This window comes from Pseudophryne corroboree, chromosome 5 (genome assembly GCF_028390025.1).
Source record: "Pseudophryne corroboree isolate aPseCor3 chromosome 5, aPseCor3.hap2, whole genome shotgun sequence".
Lineage (NCBI taxonomy): Eukaryota > Metazoa > Chordata > Amphibia > Anura > Myobatrachidae > Pseudophryne > Pseudophryne corroboree.
Window position 1 is genome coordinate 697074322 of NC_086448.1, and position 24415 is coordinate 697098736.

The window sequence follows — 24415 nt, forward strand, 5'->3', positions numbered from 1 at the left end:
TCCTATATCGTGCTCAATTGTATAGGCTTGAATGGCCTTTTGCTGCTCCTCCAACCTCTGAAGCATATAGAGGGTTGAATTCCACCTCGTTACCACTTCTTGCTTCAGATGATGGCAGGGCAGGTTCAGTAGTTTTTGGTGGTGCTCCAGTCTTCTGTACGTGGTGCCTGTACGCCGAAAGTGTCCCGCAATTTTTCTGGCCACCGACAGCATCTCTTGCACGCCCCTGTCGTTTTTTAAAAAATTCTGCACCACCAAATTCAAGGTATGTGCAAAACATGGGACGTGCTGGAATTTGCCCATATTTAATGCACACACAATATTGCTGGCGTTGTCCGATGCCACAAATCCACAGGAGAGTCCAATTGGGGTAAGCCATTCCGCGATGATCTTCCTCAGTTGCCGTAAGAGGTTTTCAGCTGTGTGCGTATTCTGGAAAGCGATGATACAAAGCGTAGCCTGCCTAGGAAAGAGTTGGCGTTTGCGAGATGCTGCTACTGGTGCCGCCGCTGCTGTTCTTGCGGCGGGAGTCCATACATCTACCCAGTGGGCTGTCACAGTCATATAGTCCTGACCCTGCCCTGCTCCACTTGTCCACATGTCCGTGGTTAAGTGGACATTGGGTACAACTGCATTTTTTAGGACACTGGTGAGTCTTTTTCTGACGTCCGTGTACATTCTCGGTATCGCCTGCCTAGAGAAGTGGAACCTAGATGGTATTTGGTAATGGGGGCACACTGCCTCAATAAATTGTCTAGTTCCCTGTGAACTAACGGCGGATACCGGATGCACGTCTAACACCAACATAGTTGTCAAGGACTCAGTTATCCGCTTTGCAGTAGGATGACTGCTGTGATATTTCATCTTCCTCGCAAAGGACTGTTGAACAGTCAATTGCTTACTGGAAGTAGTACAAGTGGGCTTACGACTTCCCCTCTGGGATGACCATCGACTCCCAGCAGCAACAACAGCAGCGCCAGCAGCAGTAGGCGTTACACGCAAGGATGCATCGGAGGAATCCCAGGCAGGAGAGGACTCGTCAGACTTGCCAGTGACATGGCCTGCAGGACTATTGGCATTCCTGGGGAAGGAGGAAATTGACACTGAGGGAGTTGGTGGGGTGGTTTGCGTGAGCTTGGTTACAAGAGGAAGGGATTTACTGGTCAGTGGACTGCTTCCGCTGTCACCCAAAGTTTTTGAACTTGTCACTGACTTATTATGAATGCGCTGCAGGTGACGTATAAGGGAGGATGTTCCGAGGTGGTTAACGTCCTTACCCCTACTTATTACAGCTTGACAAAGGGAACACACGGCTTGACACCTGTTGTCCGCATTTCTGGTGAAATACCTCCACACCGAAGAGCTGATTTTTTTGGTATTTTCACCTGGCATGTCAACGGCCATATTCCTCCCACGGACAACAGGTGTCTCCCCGGGTGCCTGACTTAAACAAACCACCTCACCATCAGAATCCTTCTGGTCAATTTCCTCCCCAGCGCCAGCAACACCCATATCCTCCTCATCCTGGTGTACTTCAACACTGACATCTTCAATCTGACTATCAGGAACTGGACTGCGGGTGCTCCTTCCAGCACTTGCAGGGGGCATGCAAATAGTGGAAGGCGCATGCTCTTCACGTCCAGTGTTGGGAAGGTCAGGCATCGCAAACGACACAATTGGACTCTCCTTGTGGATTTGGGATTTCAAAGAACGCACAGTTCTTTGCGGTGCTTTTGCCAGCTTGAGTCTTTTCAGTTTTCTAGCGAGAGGCTGAGTGCTTCCATCCTCATGTGAAGCTGAACCACTAGCCATGAACATAGGCCAGGGCCTCATCCGTTCCTTGCCACTCCGTGTGGTAAATGGCATATTGGCAAGTTTACGCTTCTTCTCCGACAATTTTATTTTAGGTTTTGGAGTCCTTTTTTTTCTGATATTTGGTGTTTTGGATTTGACATGCTCTGTACTATGACATTGGGCATCGGCCTTGGCAGACGACGTTGCTGGCATTTCATCGTCTCGGCCATGACTAGTGGCAGCAGCTTCAGCACGAGGTGGAAGTGGATCTTGATCTTTCCCTAATTTTGGAACCTCAACTTTTTTGTTCTCCATATTTTATAGGCAGAACTAAAAGGCACCTCAGGTAAACAATGGAGATGGATGGATTGGATACTAGTATACAATTATGGACGGACTGCCACGGTTAGGTGGTATAAAAAAACCACGGTTAGGTGGTATATATTGTAATACAATTATGGATGGACGGACTGCCTGCCGAGTGCCGACACAGAGGTAGCCACAGCCGTGAACTACCGCACTGTACACTGGTTGATAAAGAGATAGTAGTATACTCGTAACAACTAGTATGACTGACTATGACGGTATAAAGAATGAAAAAAAAACCACGGTTAGGTGGTATATATTGTAATACAATTATGGATGGACGGACTGCCTGCCGAGTTCCGACACAGAGGTAGCCACAGCCGTGAACTACCGCACTGTACACTGGTTGATAAAGAGATAGTAGTATACTCGTAACAACTAGTATGACTGACTATGACGGTATAAAGAATGAAAAAAAAACCACGGTTAGGTGGTATATATTGTAATACAATTATGGATGGACGGACTGCCTGCCGAGTTCCGACACAGAGGTAGCCACAGCCGTGAACTACCGCACTGTACACTGGTTGATAAAGAGATAGTAGTATACTCGTAACAACTAGTATGACTGACTATGACGGTATAAAGAATGAAAAAAAAACCACGGTTAGGTGGTATATATTATAATACAATTATGGATGGACGGACTGCCTGCCGACTGCCGACACAGAGGTAGCCACAGCCGTGAACTACCGCACTGTACACTGGTTGATAAAGAGATAGTAGTATACTCGTAACAACTAGTATGACACTATGACGGTATAAAGAATGAAAAAAAAACCACGGTTAGGTGGTATATATTATAATACAATTATGGATGGACGGACTGCCTGCCGACTGCCGACACAGAGGTAGCCACAGCCGTGAACTACCGCACTGTACACTGGTTGATAAAGAGATAGTAGTATACTCGTAACAACTAGTATGACACTATGACGGTATAAAGAATGAAAAAAAAACCACGGTTAGGTGGTATATATTATAATACAATTATGGATGGACGGACTGCCTGCCGACTGCCGACACAGAGGTAGCCACAGCCGTGAACTACCGCACTGTACACTGGTTGATAAAGAGATAGTAGTATACTCGTAACAACTAGTATGACACTATGACGGTATAAAGAATGAAAAAAAAACCACGGTTAGGTGGTATATATTATAATACAATTATGGATGGACGGACTGCCTGCCGACTGCCGACACAGAGGTAGCCACAGCCGTGAACTACCGCACTGTACACTGGTTGATAAAGAGATAGTAGTATACTCGTAACAACTAGTATGACACTATGACGGTATAAAGAATGAAAAAAAAACCACGGTTAGGTGGTATATATTATAATACAATTATGGATGGACGGACTGCCTGCCGAGTGCCGACACAGAGGTAGCCACAGCCGTGAACTACCGCACTGTACACTGGTTGATAAAGAGATAGTAGTATACTCGTAACAACTAGTATGACTGACTATGACGGTATAAAGAATGAAAAAAAAACCACGGTTAGGTGGTATATATTATAATACAATTATGGATGGACGGACTGCCTGCCGACTGCCGACACAGAGGTAGCCACAGCCATGAACTACCGCACTGTACACTGGTTGATAAAGAGATAGTAGTATACTCGTAACAACTAGTATGACACTATGACGGTATAAAGAATGAAAAAAAAACCACGGTTAGGTGGTATATATTATAATACAATTATGGATGGACGGACTGCCTGCCGACTGCCGACACAGAGGTAGCCACAGCCGTGAACTACCGCACTGTACACTGGTTGATAAAGAGATAGTAGTATACTCGTAACAACTAGTATGACACTATGACGGTATAAAGAATGAAAAAAAAACCACGGTTAGGTGGTATATATTATAATAATACAATTATGGATGGACGGACTGCCTGCCGACTGCCGACACAGAGGTAGCCACAGCCGTGAACTACCGCACTGTACACTGGTTGATAAAGAGATAGTAGTATACTCGTAACAACTAGTATGACTATGACGACGGTATAAAGAAAGAAAAAAAAATACCACGGTTAGGTGGTATATAATTATACAATTATGGATGGACGGACTGCCTGCCGAGTGCCGACTGCCGACACAGAGGTAGCCACAGCCGTGAACTACCGCACTGTACTGTGTCTGCTGCTAATATAGACTGGTTGATAAAGAGATAGTATACAACAATATACTACTATACTGGTGGTCAGGCACTGGTCACCACTAGTCACACTGGCAGTGGCACTCCTGCAGCAAAAGTGTGCACTGTTTAATTTTAAATTAATATAATATTATGTACTCCTGGCTCCTGCTATAACAACCTGCAGTGCTCCCCAGTCTCCCCCACAATTATTATAAGCTTTTATACATTGATGTGCAGCACACTGGGCTGAGCTGAGTGCACACAGACTGAGTCACACTGTGTGACTGCTGTGTATCGTTTTTTTCAGGCAGAGAACGGATATAGCAGAGAACGGATATATTAAATAAAAGTTAACTTAACAACAACTGCACTGGTCACTGTGGTAAACTCTGTCTGCACAATCTCTCTCTCTCTCTCTCTCTTCTAATCTATTCTAATGGAGAGGACGCCAGCCACGTCCTCTCCCTATCAATCTCAATGCACGTGTGAAAATGGCGGCGACGCGCGGCTCCTTATATAGAATCCGAGTCTCGCGAGAATCCGACAGCGTCATGACGACGTTCGGGCGCGCTCGGGTTAACCGAGCAAGGCGGGAAGATCCGAGTCGCTCGGACCCGTGAAAAAAAAAGTGAAGTTCGTGCGGGTTCGGATTCAAAGAAACCGAACCCGCTCATCTCTAGTATTTGCAGGGTCAGAGTAGAAGTTGCATTGCAGGCGTTTTTGCAGAAAGTGAATGTATAGTTTCCCGAGTAAGTGAGGATTGGAGAATATTAGGAGTAAACAAACATTTGTAGCTGGTTTTTGAACGTTTTTTTTGCATTTGATTGGTGTTTCCTTTCAGTTTCCGTCCAGTAGAAGTCACAGACGACACCCTTAGAAATTTTCTCCCTTTGAAATCTTTCAAGCCACGCTGATTCAGCTAGACTACACACTAATATAAAGACCAACAAACATGTGTTTGTAAGCACTTTGATTGATTGGACCCTCCCCTAGCCCATCACCCATTTGAAGCAATAAAACTTACACAAACAAATGGTGTGTGGGTATGAAACCATCACACATTCCCCAAATAACTAAAAATAAAACTTGCTTAAATCTGCTAATAATAATTAATACACTAGTCATACCTATAGCTAAGCATTCATGGTATTCATATACGTTATATATGCTGTATATGCATGGGCTGCTGTAATAGTTCTCACAATAGAAACATTTTATCAGGTTGGAAATATTTACAGATTGAGTTTGGCATTGTATTTCTTCAGTCATATACTGTAACTGAAGCTAATGCAGGGCCGAAACTAGGATTTTCGGCACCCGGGGCAAGGCGGCAATGTAGACACCTTGACAAAGGGGCGTTATTGGCCCCGAAACGTTGCCTCACAGGATGATTTATTAAATGCACTTTATTGTGATTCATAGTGTGACAAATGAAGTCTCAGAGTGCTGCTGCTTGTTAGAGGATGTTTGTTTTATATATATATATATATATATATATATATACATATACATATATTGTAAAGCCTCCTGCCCCCCCCCCCCCCCCCACAGTGCACACTTGCCTCAGCACTTGCCTCTGGAGGTCCTGGCAAGCAGTCAGGCAGTGGGAGATGGTGCAGCAGCGGGAACGTGACATGACGGTGTCATACGCGGCTGCCGCTGCAGGAGGTGATCGCAGCAGGGAAGTGGGGAGGAGCAAATGGGTGAGAGAGCTGGAGAGAGTTCTCTGCGCCCACCTCAAATAAAGTGCCCGGGGCACGTGACCCCTTGGCCCCCCTCCTAGTTACGGCCGTGGCTAATGATCCTACTTTTTGCATCAATACACTAATAGGCCCTACACACTTAATAATAATAATACAGTAATAATAATAATAATAATAATAATAATAACAACAGTTTCTTATATAGCGCAGCATATTACGTTGCGCTTTACAATTAGAACAACAGTAATAGAACAAAACTGGGCAAAAACAGACAGACATAGAGTTAGGAAGGCTCTGCTCGCAAGCTTACAATCTATAGGAAAATAGGCACCGATACACAAGGATAGATGCTACCTATTGCATAATGGTCCGCCAGATTGCTAGGTTCTTAATGTGTTAGATGATATGATCACCCAGCAATGTTGGAAGACAAAATATGTGAGTTTATGTGGACTGTACAGAGAGGATGTAATTAGATAGTGAGGGATTGAAGGTTATGTGGGTGGGTCTGGAATTTGATAGGCTTGTCTGAAGAGGTGAGTTTTCAGGGAACATTTAAAGGTTTGGAGACTAGAGGAGAGTCTTATTGTGCATGGGAGGGCATTCCACAGAGTGGGGGAAGCCCAGATAAAGTCCTGTAATTTTGAGTGGGAACAAGTAATACATGTGGATGAGAGGCGCAGATCTTGTGCAGAGCAGAGAAGTCTGGTAGGGAGATATTTTGAGATGAGTGAAGTGATGTATGATGATGCAGTTTGGTTAATAGCCTTGTATGTAAGTAAAAGTATTTTATATTTAACATGGTAATATACCGTTAACCAATAGAGGGACTAACAGAGCGGATCAGCAGACGATGAACATCTAGCGAGGAAGATTAGCCTCAAAGGTGCATTTAAAATGGATTGTAGTGGTGAGAGCCTATGTTTGGGAAGACCAGTAAGGAGACTATTGCAATAATCAATGTGGGAAATGATGAGTGCATGGATTAGAGCAGGCTTTTTCAACCAGTGTGCCATGGCACACTAGTGTGCCGCGACCAGTTGCAAGGTGTGCCGCGGAGCCAGAGCAGCTTCCTGCACCTTCAGAGTGAACTGTTGGCCTGGGCTCTACTTAGAGGATCAGTCGTGCTCCCTCCATGACCTATGCCTTGAAAACAATGTGATATCATAGGTCACAGCCACCGCATCTCACCACCTAGCCAGCCCATCCGCCTGCATACACATCTTCCAGTTCCCGCCTGCATACACAGCTTTCCTTGCCCACCCACATCCACACCTACCCGATCGCCCGCTGCTCAGAATTCGCAGAACTCCACTATGAACAACCCCCACCACTGAGTGACAGGGAGGAGGACAGCTGAGAATAATATTTGTTATTGTATTTCTCCTGTGGGGAACAATAGGATTTCAATAGGATTTATGTGGGGAGAATAAGAATTTATGGATTTATGGGGGGAACAATGTGAATAATTCATGTGGGGAGCAATAGGATTTATGTGGGGAGAAATGTGATTGATTTATGTGTGGAGCAATAGGATTTATGTGGGGAGCAATGTGATTGTTTTTTCTGTGTAGGCCAATGTATGTGTGGATTTTCTTTTATTTATTTTTTACTGTGAGGGCCAATGTGTGTGTTTTGTTTTTTTCTGTGGGGAACTGATGGTGTGCCTTGGCAATTTTAAAATATTGTTCGGTGTGCCGCGAGTAAAAAGGGTTGAAAATCACTGGATTAGAGTATTTGCAGTGTCTTGTGTAAAATAAGGACGTATTTTGGATATGTTTTTTAGGTGCATGTAACATGATTTAGAGACAGATTGAATGTGTGGAACAAAGGACAGTTCAGAGTCAAGGATGACACCTAGGCAGCGAGCTTGTGGGGTAGGGTGGATAGTCACATTGTCAACAGTAATGGAGATATCAGGTTGGTAAGTACTCTTGGCTGGTGGGAAAATAATTAATTCTGTTTTGGAAATGTTGAGTTGGAGGTGGCGAGATGACATCCAAGATGAAGTGGCAGACAGGCATTTAGTGACACGAACCAATACAGATGGTGATAAATCTGGAGAGGATAGGTAGATTTGAGTATCATAAGCCTACAAATGATACTGAAATCCGAAGGAGCTGATTAGTTAACCAAGAGATGAGGTATAGATTGAGAAAAGCAGAGGACCTAAGACTGAGCCTTGCAGTACTCCAACTGATAGAGGTAGAGAAGAGGAGGTAGAATCAGAGAAGTAAACACTGAAAGAGCAATTAGATAGGTATGATGAGAACCAAGTAAGGGCTGTGTCCTGAAGACCTAGGGATTGTAGTGTTTGTATGACAAGAGAATAGTCAACAGTGTCAAAAGCAGCAGAGAGATCTAGAAGAATAAGAAGTGTGTAATGGCCTTTCGATCTAGCAGTGACCAGATCGTTCACAACTTTGGTCAGTGCCGTTTCTGTGGAGTGTTGGGCATGAAAGCCTGACTGAAGTTGGTCCAGTAAGTTGTGGGCGTTAAGAAAGTATGTGAGGCTAGTCTAGCCAAGTCTCTCAAGTAGCTTGGAGAGACATGGAAGCTGAGAGATGGGACGGTAGTTAGAGAGACCTATTACACTGAGCGATATGAATGATCTCGTTCATTAATGAATGAGATATTGTTCATATCGCTCAGTGTAATATGTCCACACCAACAATATATGATGCATGGCCCTGCGGTCGTTCAACTGTGACGCCGGCTCGTTTATACATGCAAGCCAATATGGACAATTTTGCCCATATTAGCATGCAGGGTTATGGGGCCGGTGACGTCAGGGAGTGAAAACTTCACCCCCCGCCTCCAGTTAGTCTGTCGGCCGTTGGGCACCTCGGCGGAAAATGGCCAGTGTGTAGGGCCCATTAGAGTAGACCATGTTCAACGTCGACATCATTACTGACAACATTGTGACTACATCCCCTCCAAGCGCCTTGAGTCCTGTTGGAGAAAGAGCGCTATATAAATAAAATTATTATTATTATTATTATTATTATTACACTTCTGCATCTATGTACTATTTTGATACCATGGGTTGCACGGTAATAACCCCTGACATATACTCTGATATTATGTGCTGCTTGGTGATACAATGTGCCACTAAAGTCTGTTCTTTGATAGCCTATGAAGCTTCTCAGTCCTGATAGGACAATTGTCATGAGTGTCAGACTGTTGAGACTCATCATATATATCCTGCTTACTGAGGTGAAAGATGCCACTTGTCATTGGGGAGGAGAGGGGGGTTGTAAGTTGTAACATGGCCTAAACTTCCTATATGCATGGTAGTACCCCGGGGAATATAGAACACCTCACCATTGCACAGCCATGCCTCATTTATGGGGGCCTGCAAGGTCAGCTGCAGTATTTTTAAACGTATAATAAAATCTTTCTTTATGGATGGTAGAATTATCGTCACTTTGCACTCCCGTTACATTTTCTACATATATATTTTTTCCCTTTTGACTAACAGCATACTATCGGGGAGATGTATCAAACATTAGAGAGATAAAGTGAAGTTGCCCATAGTAACCATCATTTTATAGACTGTCTTATATAAATGATAGGTGGAAGCTTATATGTTGCTCTGGGCAACTTCTCCACTTTATCTCTCTATAAGGTTTAATACATCTCACCCTATGTATTTTAGTCATTTTTTATTTCTTGCACAATTCTGTAAAACCAATTATGAAATGAAAGTTGCTAGAAAAGCCCTAGTACCGTTGAATGTTTAGAGAGATAACTGACTTGAAGCCGGTCTTAACGGATGGAATTACCGATTCAAAGGACTATGGGGGGAATGTAATAGGGCGGGAGAATCAGAGCCTTGTAAATGATTGCCACTTTAAACAAACCTTGAAAACTCTGACAAAATCTCTCACTTTCTGATTCTCACACTTACACCCCCGCCCCCCATATGTGACTCGGGTGTGGTATAGAAGATCTATAGCATACAGACAGACAGCCATTACAGTAGGTCGACCCCATGTGGTTGACACGCATTAGGTTGACAGAGTCAAAAGGTCAACTTGGAAAACGAAGACAGTAGAAAAGGTTAATGTGTACAAAAGGTTGACATGGTCAAAGGGTCGACATGGAAATGATCGACACAAAAAAGGTGAACACACTTTTTTTTTACTGTTTTTTGGGTATCATTTTGTATGTTTCATTGTCTGTGATCGCAGTACGCCTGCTACGCTTCGGGCAAGGTGGCTCACTCCACTACCACTGCGCTTGCCGCAGGTACACAAGACCCTACACACATTTGGCTATTTCAGCTATTTTATCGACCAACGATATTATAGTTGGCCGATTTTTTCTTCAACGAATTTTGCCTACACACTGGCCGATATCAATGGCCGTTTTGGATGATATGACATACATACATCTATAGCGTCCAAATTGACTTGCATGTATAACCGAGGAGAGAACAAAGATGAATGACTGCAGGGCCACGCATTGTTTGTCATTGATGCATACACACTGAATGATATGAACGATTTATTGTTCATTTTTGAACAATATCGTTCATATCCATTATTGTTATCGTAAGTGTGTAGGGTCCTTAACTCTCTCTGCACATGTAACATCTGCCCCATGTGCACATGGTTTTGCCCATTTGATAACTTTTTTGGTTTGCTAACAACTCTGAATAATCCCCATTTTGCGGAAATCAAGTCATGGAGTTACAGGTTTGGTAAAAAATTGTTTCTGTTGTATAATGTTTTTCTGGATAATATTATATGTATAAGGTGCTGTAAGATAATAGTCACCACAGTTAAGTGTTCAAATTAAATACCATAATGAATGTATATCATTATCTTTTATTCTGTAGTGACTGCAACAGCAATAGGAACTCCATTGCATCGTTTACTAGTGTCTGCAGCAGCCAGTGTAGTTCATACCTGCACAGCGATGACATGGATTCCGGTAAGTTAAGCTAATGGCTATATTTTTATGTAAATAAATCCAAAAACATATTTCTGCAAAAGACAACAGAAGCTAAAAGTTGATCATGAGATAGTGTATTTCTGTTATTTTAGTAAAAAAAGGTTTTTTATTTAAATATATGCAAATGTATATATCTGTCTGTACAAGGGCTTTCCACTATAGCAATTTTAATTTTACAAACCCCTTATCTGTGGGAATAACACAGTGGATGCATCCATAAACAGCAAAGCAAGCAGAGTATTATAATTGCCATGTCTATCAACTCAGGCAACGCAACGCCCTTGAATAGTAATGGTGACATTTGTCTCCTGCTAGTTTAATATGGAAGTTAAATATTATAGCACACCAAGGAAGATGTACTATTTAAGAAACATACATGAAATCACTATCTCTTATATTTATATTTTAAAGACACTTTAAAGTATCAGCTGCTCTCTGCTCATCCAGCGCTACCTTCCATGTGCACAGTTGTCAGTTCTCTGGCCCAGTAGAGTAGTGCAGGGAGCATTGAAGTGTAAGCAGCAATTCCACATAGAATTTTTTTTCAAGTCAAATTCCTGTTTAACATTTTTTTTTTAGCTGTCACCAGACACATCACCTCCCCCTGTATCGTCTCTCAGCATACCATCAGCACAGGGGAGTTTTAAGAGAGGAGGAGGCCCGTATGCAGCCTTCTACATCAGAGGCCCCCTCCGCTCTGACCAATGCAAAGTTTTAATACTTACCTCTCCGGAGTCCCCCGGCGATGCCATCCTTCTCCGCAGCAGCAATAGAGTCTGAGCACAGACTGTATTGCGCATGCGCAAGCCTCCAGGAACACAGCGCAATAGAGTTTGTTCCCCCTAGTGTTCAGAATCTATTGCGCTGCCGAGAAGGGATGGCTTTGACGGGGAACTCCAGAAGGGTAAGTATTAAACAAATGGGTGCAGTGTGTGCTAAGTGGGCCCCCATGGGCCTCGGAGCCCGTGTGCCCCACACACACTGTACCCATTATAGATAGGCCAAAGCATCAGCACACATCGTCTCCCCCTTCATTCTGTAGGGGGTATCCAATTACCCACTGTCAATGACCACGGGTAATGGTATCGCCGGGGGCTATCCAATTAGCCCCGATGCAGTGCGCTCCCCCCCCTTCCCCCAATGCTGGCATTTATCGGAGAATATGCTTTGTGTGCCCAAGGCACCCGTAGCATAATCCGCGATAAGTGTCCTGCCTTAGTCGTGATAATACATGGGATTGGGGACTTATCCACGTTCCCATGTGTTATCACTCGATTGTGGGTCCAGTTACGGCCGATAAAAAACAGGCTTTGCTCGGTTGCGCAGTTGTGGTGGGCGGCTGCAGCCCAGTAGTTTCTGGTGGTGCAGTGCGGCTACGGTGCCATGGCGGCAGCGCCTCTCTCTGCTGGTGCCGCCACGGTGCTCAGGACACGCACCCTGCTCACCCCGCCCTAGTTACGCCTCTGAGTCTGATACCATAGTGTGACCGACGCTTCAGACTCTCGTACTGCAGATGTGGAGTCCAGAGCACTGGTGGGAAGGCAGCATTTTAGAAATGCACCTCTCCATGTAGTATCTGAAAAGTTACTAGTATGAGATTCTGGGCTGAGTCTCTCCAGCTCCACTTTGCTCCTACCTTTTCAGTGTACTTTTCTGGTCTAGAGCCTTGGGAGATATATCGCATAAGACAGGAGGCAGAATTGGAATGAATAGATAAAGAATCAGATGCAATTATAAATACACTGAAAATAAACATGTGCTGATCACTTTAAGATCTGATGCCGCTCACAATTACTATTCTAGAACTAAACACTGGAATGACACAGCTGTCATAGAAACATAGAACATAGAATGTGGCGGCATACAAAAACCTCTTGGCCCATCTAGTCTGCCCATGTACAAGCACACACTTACACACTAGGGTTCATTTTGTCAGGAGCCAATTAACCTACTAGTATATTTTTAGACTGTGGGCGGAAACCCATGCAATTATGGGGGGAATATACAAACTCCACACAGTTAGTGCTGTGGTGTTAGGCGAACCCATGACCTCAGTGATGTGAGGCAGTAATGCTGTCCGTCATGTTTCTTCTACTGTACGTCACTTTACTTCTCTAGGTCACTATTTTGGGGCATCTAAGTGATGGGCCTATTTTTAATTTCTCCACAGCTTAGTTCCATTTATAAAAAAAAGTTAGTGTTGGAGAAATCAAGCCATTTGCTGCCACTTACTGTTGATCCCATAAACCTGCATGGGCATGGTGGAGATAGGCAATTTATCAAGCAACGAAAAGCCAAGCTTTTTGCCACAGGGTATTATATTGTGTTACCTAGAACAGGCAATGGGGACCAGGAAGGTGGAGAGGCTTCCCCCGGATATCTGTTGGGTTAAACAACTATGGGGGCAATTCCAAGTTGATCGCAGCAGGATTTTTGATAGCAATTGGGCAAAACCATGTGCACTGCAGGGGAGGCAGATATAACATGTGCAGAGAGAGTTAGATTTGGGTGTGGTGAGGTCAATCTGCAATCTAAATTGCAGTGTAAAAATAAAGCAGCCAGTATTTACCCGGCAAAGAAATAAAATAACCCACCCAAATCTAACTCTCTCTGCACATGTTATATCTGCCTCCCCTGCAGTGCACATGGTTTTGCCCAATTGCTATAAAAAATCCTGCTGCGATCAACTTGGAATTACCCCCAATGTGCATGTCCAGACATCTGCATGTGTACTTAATAGTCCTTTACTGGCAGCGTTAGGCTGCCAGCGTATGAGAGGAGGACAAGAATACAGCACCAATGATCCCCTGTATATTAAGTGATTATGAAACCGGCATTACTCAAATATTTATCGCTGCACCGACAATTGCTTACTATATTGTTCAGTAGAGTGCTCGCTTGCTTACTTGTACTCTGGTCAGGTGCAGGAGGACCAGAACATGGAGGAGAATCAGGGCTGGAGGATCAGAACATGGAGTGGAATCAGGGCTGGAGAGGCAGAGCATGGGGGAAATCAGGACTGGAGACGCAGCGCACGGAGGGAAATCAGGGCTGGAGAGGCAGCGCATGGAGGGGAATCAGGGCTGGAGAGGCAGCGCATGGAGGGGAATCAGGGCTGGAGAGGCAGAACATGGAGGGGAATCAGGGCTGGAGAGGCAGAACATGGAGGGGAATCAGGGCTGGAGAAGCAGCACATGGAGGGGAATCAGGGCTGGAGAGGCAGAGCATGGGGGGAAATCAGGACTGGAGACGCAACGCACGGAGGGGAATCAGAGCTGGAGAGGCAGCGCATGGAGGGGAATCAGGGCTGGAGAAGCAGCACATGGAGGGGAATCAGAGCTGGAGAAGCAGTGCATGGAGGGAAATCAGGACTGGAGAGGCAGAGCATGGAGGGAAATCAGGACTGGAGAGGCAATGTATGGAGGGGAATCAGAGCAGGAGAGGCAGAACATGGGGACAGGCTGCAATATGCATACTGGCTCAGCATATTCAGGAGACTGTTAAAAGACAAGTGAGGGAGGGGGGAATATATATGCATTTTATAATAAAAAACAAACAAACAGCTTTTAAATAAATAAATATTCCTGAAAATTTGATGACTGGTCACCAGTAAATTGATTTTAGTTTTAACTGGGATTTCCTGCAAACATACATAGAGCACATGATGCACATATCATTGCTTCCAATACTTTTATTCCATAGGTGATGAACTGCCTCTAAGCGTGCGAATATCTCATGAGAAACAGGACAAGCTGCACAGCTGCTTAGAGCACCTATTCAGCCAGGTGGGTCGTCTATAATACTATATACAGAGTACACTGTGATTCATAACTATAATCAGAGCTGATTTTCAGGGGAGTATTAAGATTTACTAAAATGGGCAAAATATTATCCATCACCAAGTTTTATGGATAACTATTCATAAAAAGGGTTAATTCATTGCCATATGAGAATTCACTCCTGGCTTATTATTATACTGTATAGAAAAGTACTTAGTTTTCCATAATCTTTATTTGAGGATTTATGCATTGAATAGTAAAACGTTGAATGTAATGCCTGTATTTTATGTGTAACATGATTAGTAAATGCTATTATGCAGGTACAATAGAATTCTGAAATGATAACCTGCACCCTTAAGAACAGTACAAGTAAACTTCAAGTACAAAATAAAATGTTCTTCATACTGAGGCATTCATGTTCTTTTGTGCTAGGTTGAGTCAATTACTAACCTTCTGAGGGGACCAGCTGTTGCGAGAGCATTCGAGCAGACAAAATACTTTACACCTGGTCGGAGTCTTCAAGGTATTCCGGCTGCATACACTATATCTTGTTATATTCTATAAATACAGCAATCCAGAATTCTTACCTCCTCAACATTCTCCTGTTGTCCCTGTTTGACATTTGATGTATAAAACCAACAACTGGCTCCAATATGTGTTTTTCCTGACTTCTATGCATACTTGCCTACCTGACCCTCTCCATGAAGGAGAAAATGCTCTGTTCCTGGACTTTCCAGGTAATGTATGATTGCCATCACCTGTGGTGAAACACCTTTCTTATCAATTACCTAGCTCACCACAGGTGATGACAATCATACATTACCAGGAAAGTCCAGGAACAGAGCATTTTCTCCCTCATGGAGAGGGTCAGGTAGGCAAGTATGCTTCTACAGATGTAGCCACCTTTATCTTGAGTGGCCGCGGCGGTTGGCCCGTTCGACCATACGCAGCGTACTGTGGCGTAGCGAGGCGCGCCTAGCCACAGAGAGGCTATCTAATCGCACGGAGACAGACATTTGACGTTTGGCGTTACCTTTACGTGTAATACCTGCGATCAGCCACCAGATGTCGCTTTTTACAATCACCACTGCGCATGCGTGTGGTCTCCCGTAAAATACAATACTGACATACATAATAAGGACTACTTTACTAAGGCGTCTCATTACGCTGCATACAGCAAATACTGTACTCATTACGCTGCATTATTTAATACAGTACTGTACAGTATATACAGTACGACACCGACGCAAATACAGTAGTACAGCATACAGTATATGATCCATCTACAATACTTTATGAATACTGTATGTGAGCGTGCAAGTCCCGCAGACAAAACACAGTACTGTAAAACCAGTAGTGTACACTGTCGCAAATGGATGTGTGTTACAAGTTCACTATTGCCTCTCAAGATTAGGAATTTTCTACAGTGTTATCGTCCTAATCCCGTAGCCATTACAGCATAATCAAAACCAACGGATTTATACATTTGTCTGCGGCGAAGTGGTGAAGTGTTTCGCTTCCTATACTCAGAGTCCAGGGTTCGATTCCTTAAGTACTGTACGAATGCATGTTACTGTAGTTTTTTTCAGACACTTTATTATTTTTTTTATTCACATACTGCAAACCAGGGCATACAGTAGCTGCATGAGCGGTTCTATGCGATCGAGTCCGGTGTACCATAATCTGCAGGTTCTATGCAGGTTAAGGTACTATGCTCCGTACACAGTACACATACAATTCTGTAGCTGGGCAGACTGAATAGAAATGGCTACCACCTATGACTCCTTGCCCCACAGAGGCCCTAGGCTACGGAGCAAGTAATAGTCCAGATTGTACAGACTATGGGGCAATGCTGAATGAGCGTCACAATCCCCTAGCTAAAATACACAGTATGCATATTATGGTACACCGGACTCGATGACATACTGTAGCACACTGGCAAAATGGCCGCCGCCCCTGAACCCTTGTGCAGGTTATGGGGCTATGCTGAAGGAGCGTCACAATCCCCTAGCCAAAATACACAGGGGAGGGATAAGCTACTGTAGGATTGCATACAGTATTACGGTACACCGGACTCAATCGCATAGCACACTGTCAAAACGACCACTACCCATGAACCCCCACCTCCTGAACCCCCACCTCGTGGCAGGCAGCAGTTGGGTATGGAATGAGAAATGGCATAAGCTGTGCAGGCTACGGGGCGATGCTGAAGGAGCGTCACAATCCCCTAGCCAAAATACACAGAGATACTGTAAGCGAGGTCTATGCACATTACAGTACTGTACAGTACGTTACACCGGGCTCGGTCGCATAGCAAACTGACAAAACACAAGTTTTACAGTACATACAGTAAAGCAGGCCAAAGCTGCAGGAGAGTTTCTACTGTAAAGGTTCTATGCACCGTACGGTAATGTACACATACCTGTACAATTCTATAGCAGGGCAGACTCAATTGAAATGGCTACCGCCTGTGACTCCTACAGTAGCTCCTAGGAGGCACTCAGCTATGGAGCAAATAACAGCACAGATTTTGCAGGCTACGGGGCAATGCTGAAGGAGCGTCACAATCCCCTAGCTACAATACACAGGGGTGATAGAGATAATCGAGTGGCTGGAGGGGGGTCCCCTTGATTTAAGGGGCCCCCACTCCTCCAGGGTACTCCGGCCAGGTGTGACTAGTTGGGTATTTAATTCCATGGCCGCAGGGACCTGTATAAAAGTCTCCCCCGGCTGTGCATTATCTGTCCAGCTAGTGGAGCCCAGTGCTGATTCAAAAAATATGGGGAACCCCTACGCTTTTTTTGTCCCCCTTATTTTTTGCACCAGGACCAGGCGCAGAGCCCGGTGCTGGTTCTAAAAAGATGGGGGATCCCGTGTCCATTTTTTCCGTATTCCTTCCGGAATTCGACTGCAATTGCATATACAGTACTGTACCCCTTAATGTCACTGCTTACAGTATACAGTATTTAGACATGAGCTTGTGTACAGTATCTGTCATGAGGTGCTTTTTTCACTGACACTATAACTTTTTTCTATTGTGATATACTGTACTGTACAGAGGCGGCAAACTAGCCAAACGGGAATAATCAGCTTCTGCAGAATAAAATGAGATGCTACAGTACATGCCTATATTCTGTGAGTGACTGCGGCTCTATGAAATTAAATCAGAAAATTTAAATATGAAATGCATTACTAATGTGTGGCATTACTGTACTGTATGTGTATAAGGTGTACTACAATATTTTCTGGTGTAACATAAGGAAAGGGCACTACTGCATGGTCTAATGCAGTGGTTCTCAAACTTGGTCCTCAGGACCCCACACAGTGCATGTTTTGCAGGTAAACCAGCAAGTGCACAGATGTATTCATTACTAACTGACACATTTTAGAAGGTCCATACAGTAGGTGGAGCTAATTTTTTCACTTGTGATTCTGTGAGACCTGCAAAACCTGCACTGTGTGGGGTCCTGAGGACTGAGTTTGAGAACCTGTGGTCTAATGTAAATAAAGATGAATGTGGTGGGGTGTAATGTGAATAAGGGGCATTACTGTTAGGAGTAATGTGGTACTATGATATGATGTCATGAGAATAAGAGACACCACTGCATGATATAATGTGAATAAAGTTGCAGTACTGTGTTGTGTCATTTCATCTTCGGGTATTATTGTGTTACCATGCCCCTTCCCAGCAAGAACATACTGTACACTGTTTTGGGCTGGCACTAAATGTGCACATTGTTCTTATTTAGATTATAGGGGGTAGGAGCGCCAAAATGGGTGATGGTGCTGGGAAAGGGGTGCAGGGTTAGAGGCGGAACTACGTAGCATCTGTGCAAGAGGGCATCAGCCAAAATCTAGCCTAGGGCATCATGTTGGTCAGGTTTGGCTCTGATAATACTGTATACTGTACTCTTACTGTACTTTGCATTCAATACAGATACTGTTTGCACACAGGTTTTACATGAATCATTGGCAATGCTGCAGGAGTGTCTCATTAGGCAATCTAAAATATACCACGACTATGGGTGGGGATACAGTAGGGAAGTTCTGTCACCATAAGCTGTCTGCTGTGTATAGCATATTTCCATCTGAGATGCATTTGTGTGTTTGTAATAAGAAAAAAACATTTTACTGTACATTTAGTGGATACAGTATTTCTCCCCCATAATGACGTATCATACTGTACAGGTACCCTCATGTACTGTACCGTACCATACTGTAAAATTGAATATTTATTGGAAAAACATCAATATTAATGTAAAAATAAAGTATTACAACATCCGATTCCATGTACTGCACTGATCAAAATGTACAGTACTCTTATTCAGGACTTATAAAACTGAAAATAACTGTTCATACAGTACACATCAATAACATTACTACTGTATAATATTCTACATTAGTTTATGCAATAATCAGACAAAGGCAATTTTATCATTTTTTTTAATAATGCACCAATTTAAAATTTTAAACAGAAAATACAGAACTACATATTTGTGGCTTGACCATTTCTTTCAACTACAACAGGTAATACTTTATACAGGTGATTTATATAATTATTACAATGTTCTGGCTCCTCTTCCCCCGAATCAATGGGAATGAGCTCCTCCTCTGTATCAATTACGAGGCGGTCTGTGTGTAAAAGATGACAAGTATTGTAAAATACAAAAATTACAGTAATACTGTAGGAAACTAGTGTGTCTGTAACAAAAAGTAATTATTACCACTTCCGGAGCTCTCGGATGCAGCAGCAGGTGGTGGTGGTGGTGGTGTTGGTACTGTGGGAAAAAAAATAACAGTACTGTAAGTGAAGCTGTCAATTTGAAACATGTACTGTACAGTATCCAGGACACATGTACAGTAGTGTAACGATGACAGTCACACCAGAATTCTCGTTACACAATACCTGGCAGCGCAGCAGGTGGTGGTGGTGGTGGTGGTGGTGGTGGTGGTACTGTGGGAATAAAAATAACAGTACTGTAAGTGAAGCTGTCAATTTGAAACATGTACTGCACAGTATCCAGGACACATGTACAGTAGTGTAACAACGATGACAGTAGCACCAGAATTCTCGTTACACAATACCTGGCAGCGCAGCAGGTGGTGGTGGTGGTGGTACTGTGGGAAAAAAAATAACAGTACTGTAAGTGAAGCTGTCAATTTGAAACATGTACTGCACAGTATCCAGGACACATGTACAGTAGTGTAACAACGATGACAGTAGCACCAGAATTCTCGTTACACAATACCTGGCAGCGCAGCAGGTGGTGGTGGTGGTGGTGGTACTGTGGGAAAAAAAATAACAGTACTGTAAGTGAAGCTGTCAATTTGAAACATGTACTGTACAGTATCCAGGACACATGTACAGTAGTGTAACGATGACAGTCACACCAGAATTCTCGTTACACAATACCTGGCAGCGCAGCAGGTGGTGGTGGTGGTGGTGGTGGTGGTACTGTGGGAAAAAAAATAACAGTACTGTAAGTGAAGCTGTCAATTTGAAACATGTACTGCACAGTATCCAGGACACATGTACAGTAGTGTAACAACGATGACAGTAGCACCAGAATTCTCGTTACACAATACCTGGCAGCGCAGCAGGTGGTGGTGGTGGTGGTACTGTGGGAAAAAAAATAACAGTACTGTAAGTGAAGCTGTCAATTTGAAACATGTACTGCACAGTATCCAGGACACATGTACAGTAGTGTAACAACGATGACAGTAGCACCAGAATTCTCGTTACACAATACCTGGCAGCGCAGCAGGTGGTGGTGGTGGTGGTGGTACTGTGGGAAAAAAAATAACAGTACTGTAAGTGAAGCTGTCAATTTGAAACATGTACTGTACAGTATCCAGGACACATGTACAGTAGTGTAACGATGACAGTCACACCAGAATTCTCGTTACACAATACCTGGCAGCGCAGCAGGTGGTGGTGGTGGTGGTGGTGGTGGTGGTGGTACTGTGGGAAAAAAAATTTAGCGTAAAGAATCGCTCCTGCAGATGTACTTTGATTTATGTGAAACCTGTGTGCATCCTTCCATTGGATGTACTGTATTGGAGAGAATTTTTTTTTTTTAAAGTGAATGTCACGGGAACACATTAAAAATAAGGTTGGCACTTCCTTCCCATTGGTGTTGGTTTACAGTATGCCGTAGTGTACTCGGACGCTCATGTACTGTAATTGCATTTCAAAGGCACAGTATTTTCCATCGTCTCCCCCCTACCCCCATCGCCCTTCCCCCCTGGGGGCCTGCACAGGGAGGAAATTCAGGTCCTGTGCAATACACAAACGCTGAAGATCTACAGTACTGTTTTGCTCAGTTGGTAGCGTCAGAATACACTCATTTCATTCCCGCTGTTTAGGTGCATTTAGCGTAAAGAATCGCTCCTGCAGATGTACTTTGATTTATGTGAAACCTGTGTGCATCCTTCCATTGACTGTCTTACAATGTAAATAAAATAATACAGTGCATTATTACAGAAAAAAAAAAAAAAAAGAAAGAAAGCACATCAGGTCTCGAACCCTGGACTCCCAGCGAGGGAGGTGGGAGCCTTCACCCCTAGCCCACGACGCCTCATGAGAGATTTCCAATTTCATGTGTGAAAGTACTGCAAACAGCGCCCGGCCCCCGCCCCATTGCTGTTGGTTTATGCCTTAGAGGACTCGGACGCTCGCATTTGTAAAGCACGGTGTTTTCCTCCGCCTCCTGCTAGCCTGTTGCCCTTCCCCCATGGGAGCCTGCACAGATCATGCAGTAGACAGGGAGGGAATGCAGGTCATGTGCAATACACAAACGCCCACTGTAGTACTATTTTGCTCACTTACAGTACCGTACTGTAGGTTGCATTTAGCGTAAAGAATCGCTCCTGCAGATGTACTTTGATTTATGTGAAACCTGTGTGCATCCTTCCATTGGATGTACTGTATTGGAGAGAATTTTTTTTTTTTTAAAGTGAATGTCACGGGAACACATTAAAAATAAGGTTGGCACTTCCTTCCCATTGGTGTTGGTTTACAGTATGCCGTAGTGTACTCGGACGCTCATGTACTGTAATTGCATTTCAAAGGCACAGTATTTTCCATCGTCTCCCCCCTACCCCCATCGCCCTTCCCCCCTGGGGGCCTGCACAGGGAGGAAATTCAGGTCCTGTGCAATACACAAACGCTGAAGATCTACAGTACTGTTTTGCTCAGTTGGTAGCGTCAGAATACACTCATTTCATTCCCGCTGTTTAGGTGCATTTAGCGTAAAGAATCGCTCCTGCAGATGTACTTTGATTTATGTGAAACCTGTGTGCATCCTTCCATTGACTGTCTTACAATGTAAATAAAATAATACAGTGCATTATTACAGAAAAAAAAAAAAAAAAGAAAGAAAGCACATCAGGTCTCGAACCCTGGACTCCCAGCGAGGGAGGTGGGAGCCTTCACCCCTAGCCCACGACGCCTCATGAGAGATTTCCAATTTCATGTGTGAAAGTACTGCAAACAGCGCCCGGCCCCCGCCCCATTGCTGTTGGTTTATGCCTTAGAGGACTCGGACGCTCGCATTTGTAAAGCACGGTGTTTTCCTCCGCCTCCTGCTAGTCCTCCATTCCCATTATGCATTAGCGAACTCAGACGCTCATATATTTTAAAAGCACGGTGTTTATGCATTGTACTGTACATTCTTCCTTTTACACAATTACTGTAGTTGCGTCTCCATACACATACTGTACTGTACAATACTCCATACTTTTTCCACCGCCTCCCGTTACGCCTACAGTATTGCCAGAGCTGTAGATCAATCCGCCGCTATACTGTACGATCGAAAGTACTGGATTAGTGGAGCATTAGCGACACAGTGGTGGAGATGTGTAATGCATGATGAGTATCTAGATCGTCTCAACGCGCCTGCCTGTGATGAAACTCAGCTATCGCATTAGCGTGGCTAGACGCCCGTCTCGGCGGAGAAACAGTCAAGATAAAGTTGGCTACATCTGTATGTAACATTGGGCCTGATTCAGTGATGAGCGGTAGTTTGATAGGTCTGCATATTTTGTGCCGTAGCTGCAGTGCGCATGTGCTGCAATACTGCTGCGCAAGTGGCGGGGAAACTGCAGCCCGATTGCAGACCCTCCAACATGACCCGCCCCACTAGGTACAAAATGCTCTGTTTCTGGACTTCCCTCCTAATTTATGATTTCCATCACCTGTGTTGAACTAGTTAAATGATAAGAAAGCTGTTTCTTCACAGGTGATGGCAATAATAAATTAAGAGGGAAGTCCAGAAACAGAGCATTTTGTACCTAGTGGGGCGGGTCATGTTGGAGGGTATGCGATTGACAGCTCGGCCTTACTGGGATATATCCATACTTGCCTACCTGACCCTCTCCATGAGGGAGAAAATGCTCTGTTCCTGGACTTTCCTGGTAATGTATGATTGCCATCACCTGTGGTCAGCTAGTTACTTGATAAGAAAGGTGTTTCACCACAGGTGATGGCAATCATACATTACCAGGAAAGTCCAGGAACAGAGCATTTTCTCCCTCATGGATAGGGTCAGGTAGGCAAGTATGGATATATCCGATGACTGATGGTAATCCGATGCTGCTTCTCCGGACACAGAGGCGGATCAGAGAAGCTGCAATGTCTAACTGACCCAAACTGAAAATATTATTTATATGGAAAGAATGTCAAATTAATTTTACTCGCACTAATGTTTTTTACATGCAGACGCTATAGAAATTCTGTATGAGTGATTCTTTAGGAATTGTATTTTTTATTTTGACTGATTACATAATATTGTTGTCAGGATTAGTCTTTGAAGCTTTATAAAGATTTTTCGGAGGTTGATGTAGACATACAGATGTGTCCTCTTACATCCATGCTGCAGTCACGCTAGACAGAACTTAAAGTTGCGCCATGTGATGGCGGGACTTGGTAGTGCCGAGCACCTTTTTTGCATTTTTTCCATGACGCACAGTAATGTAATAGGATGCACAAGCAGCTTCTGCTGATTAAAATGATATGTGGCATACAGTATATTCTGTGTGTAATAGCGGCTCTATCTGCATCTGAATTGGCACGTTACAGTGTTTTGCAGGAAAACACTGTAGCATAGCATTTTGTACGCAAATACATTCTCAGTCACACACAGAATATAGGCATGCCGCATATCATTTTAATTACATAACTATGCGTCCAAGACGCATTTTCATGGTAAAAAGGCACTCTGCGCTATCGAGTCACATGTCACTCACGCGTTATGTGTAACGCGACTTGTAGCGCTCAGATCAAATATATAAGAGGACACATCTCTACAAGTAAATGTTTCCGTCCAGAAGGCACTAGGATACTGTACTCAAACCCATCTAGTTTGCGAGAGTGCAGATTCAGTAACATTAACTTTAAGACATGACTTACTGTCTCTACAGAGTGATATAAAACAGGATACTGCATTTTTTATATTATATGTTTTCACTGCGTGTTGAACTACAGCCAGGTCAGCCCATCTCTTTATAATGTAGCTCATCTGTACATTAATGAATCCTTAATATAGGTGCAAATTATTTTATTCATGTAAAAATGGGCCTCATTCAGATGCGGTCGCAATGCCGACACAGCAGCAATTATTTTATAGTGACGGAACTTCGAGGCAAAGCAAGTGAAGCAGC

The 24415-nt window shown here is 43.8% G+C and overlaps 1 protein-coding gene across 3 annotated transcripts in view; it reads left to right on the forward strand.

Moving 5' to 3' along the window:
• PREX2 (phosphatidylinositol-3,4,5-trisphosphate dependent Rac exchange factor 2) overlaps window positions 1–24415 on the forward strand; it is an 867640-nt gene that overhangs the window by 424443 nt on the left and 418782 nt on the right. For all 3 annotated transcript variants that reach the window (XM_063923872.1, XM_063923873.1, XM_063923874.1), the window contains 3 exons: window positions 10861–10955; window positions 14679–14761; window positions 15188–15278. In XM_063923872.1, coding sequence (XP_063779942.1) covers window positions 10861–10955; window positions 14679–14761; window positions 15188–15278 — 269 coding nt within the window. The remainder of the gene's footprint in view (window positions 1–10860; window positions 10956–14678; window positions 14762–15187; window positions 15279–24415) is intronic.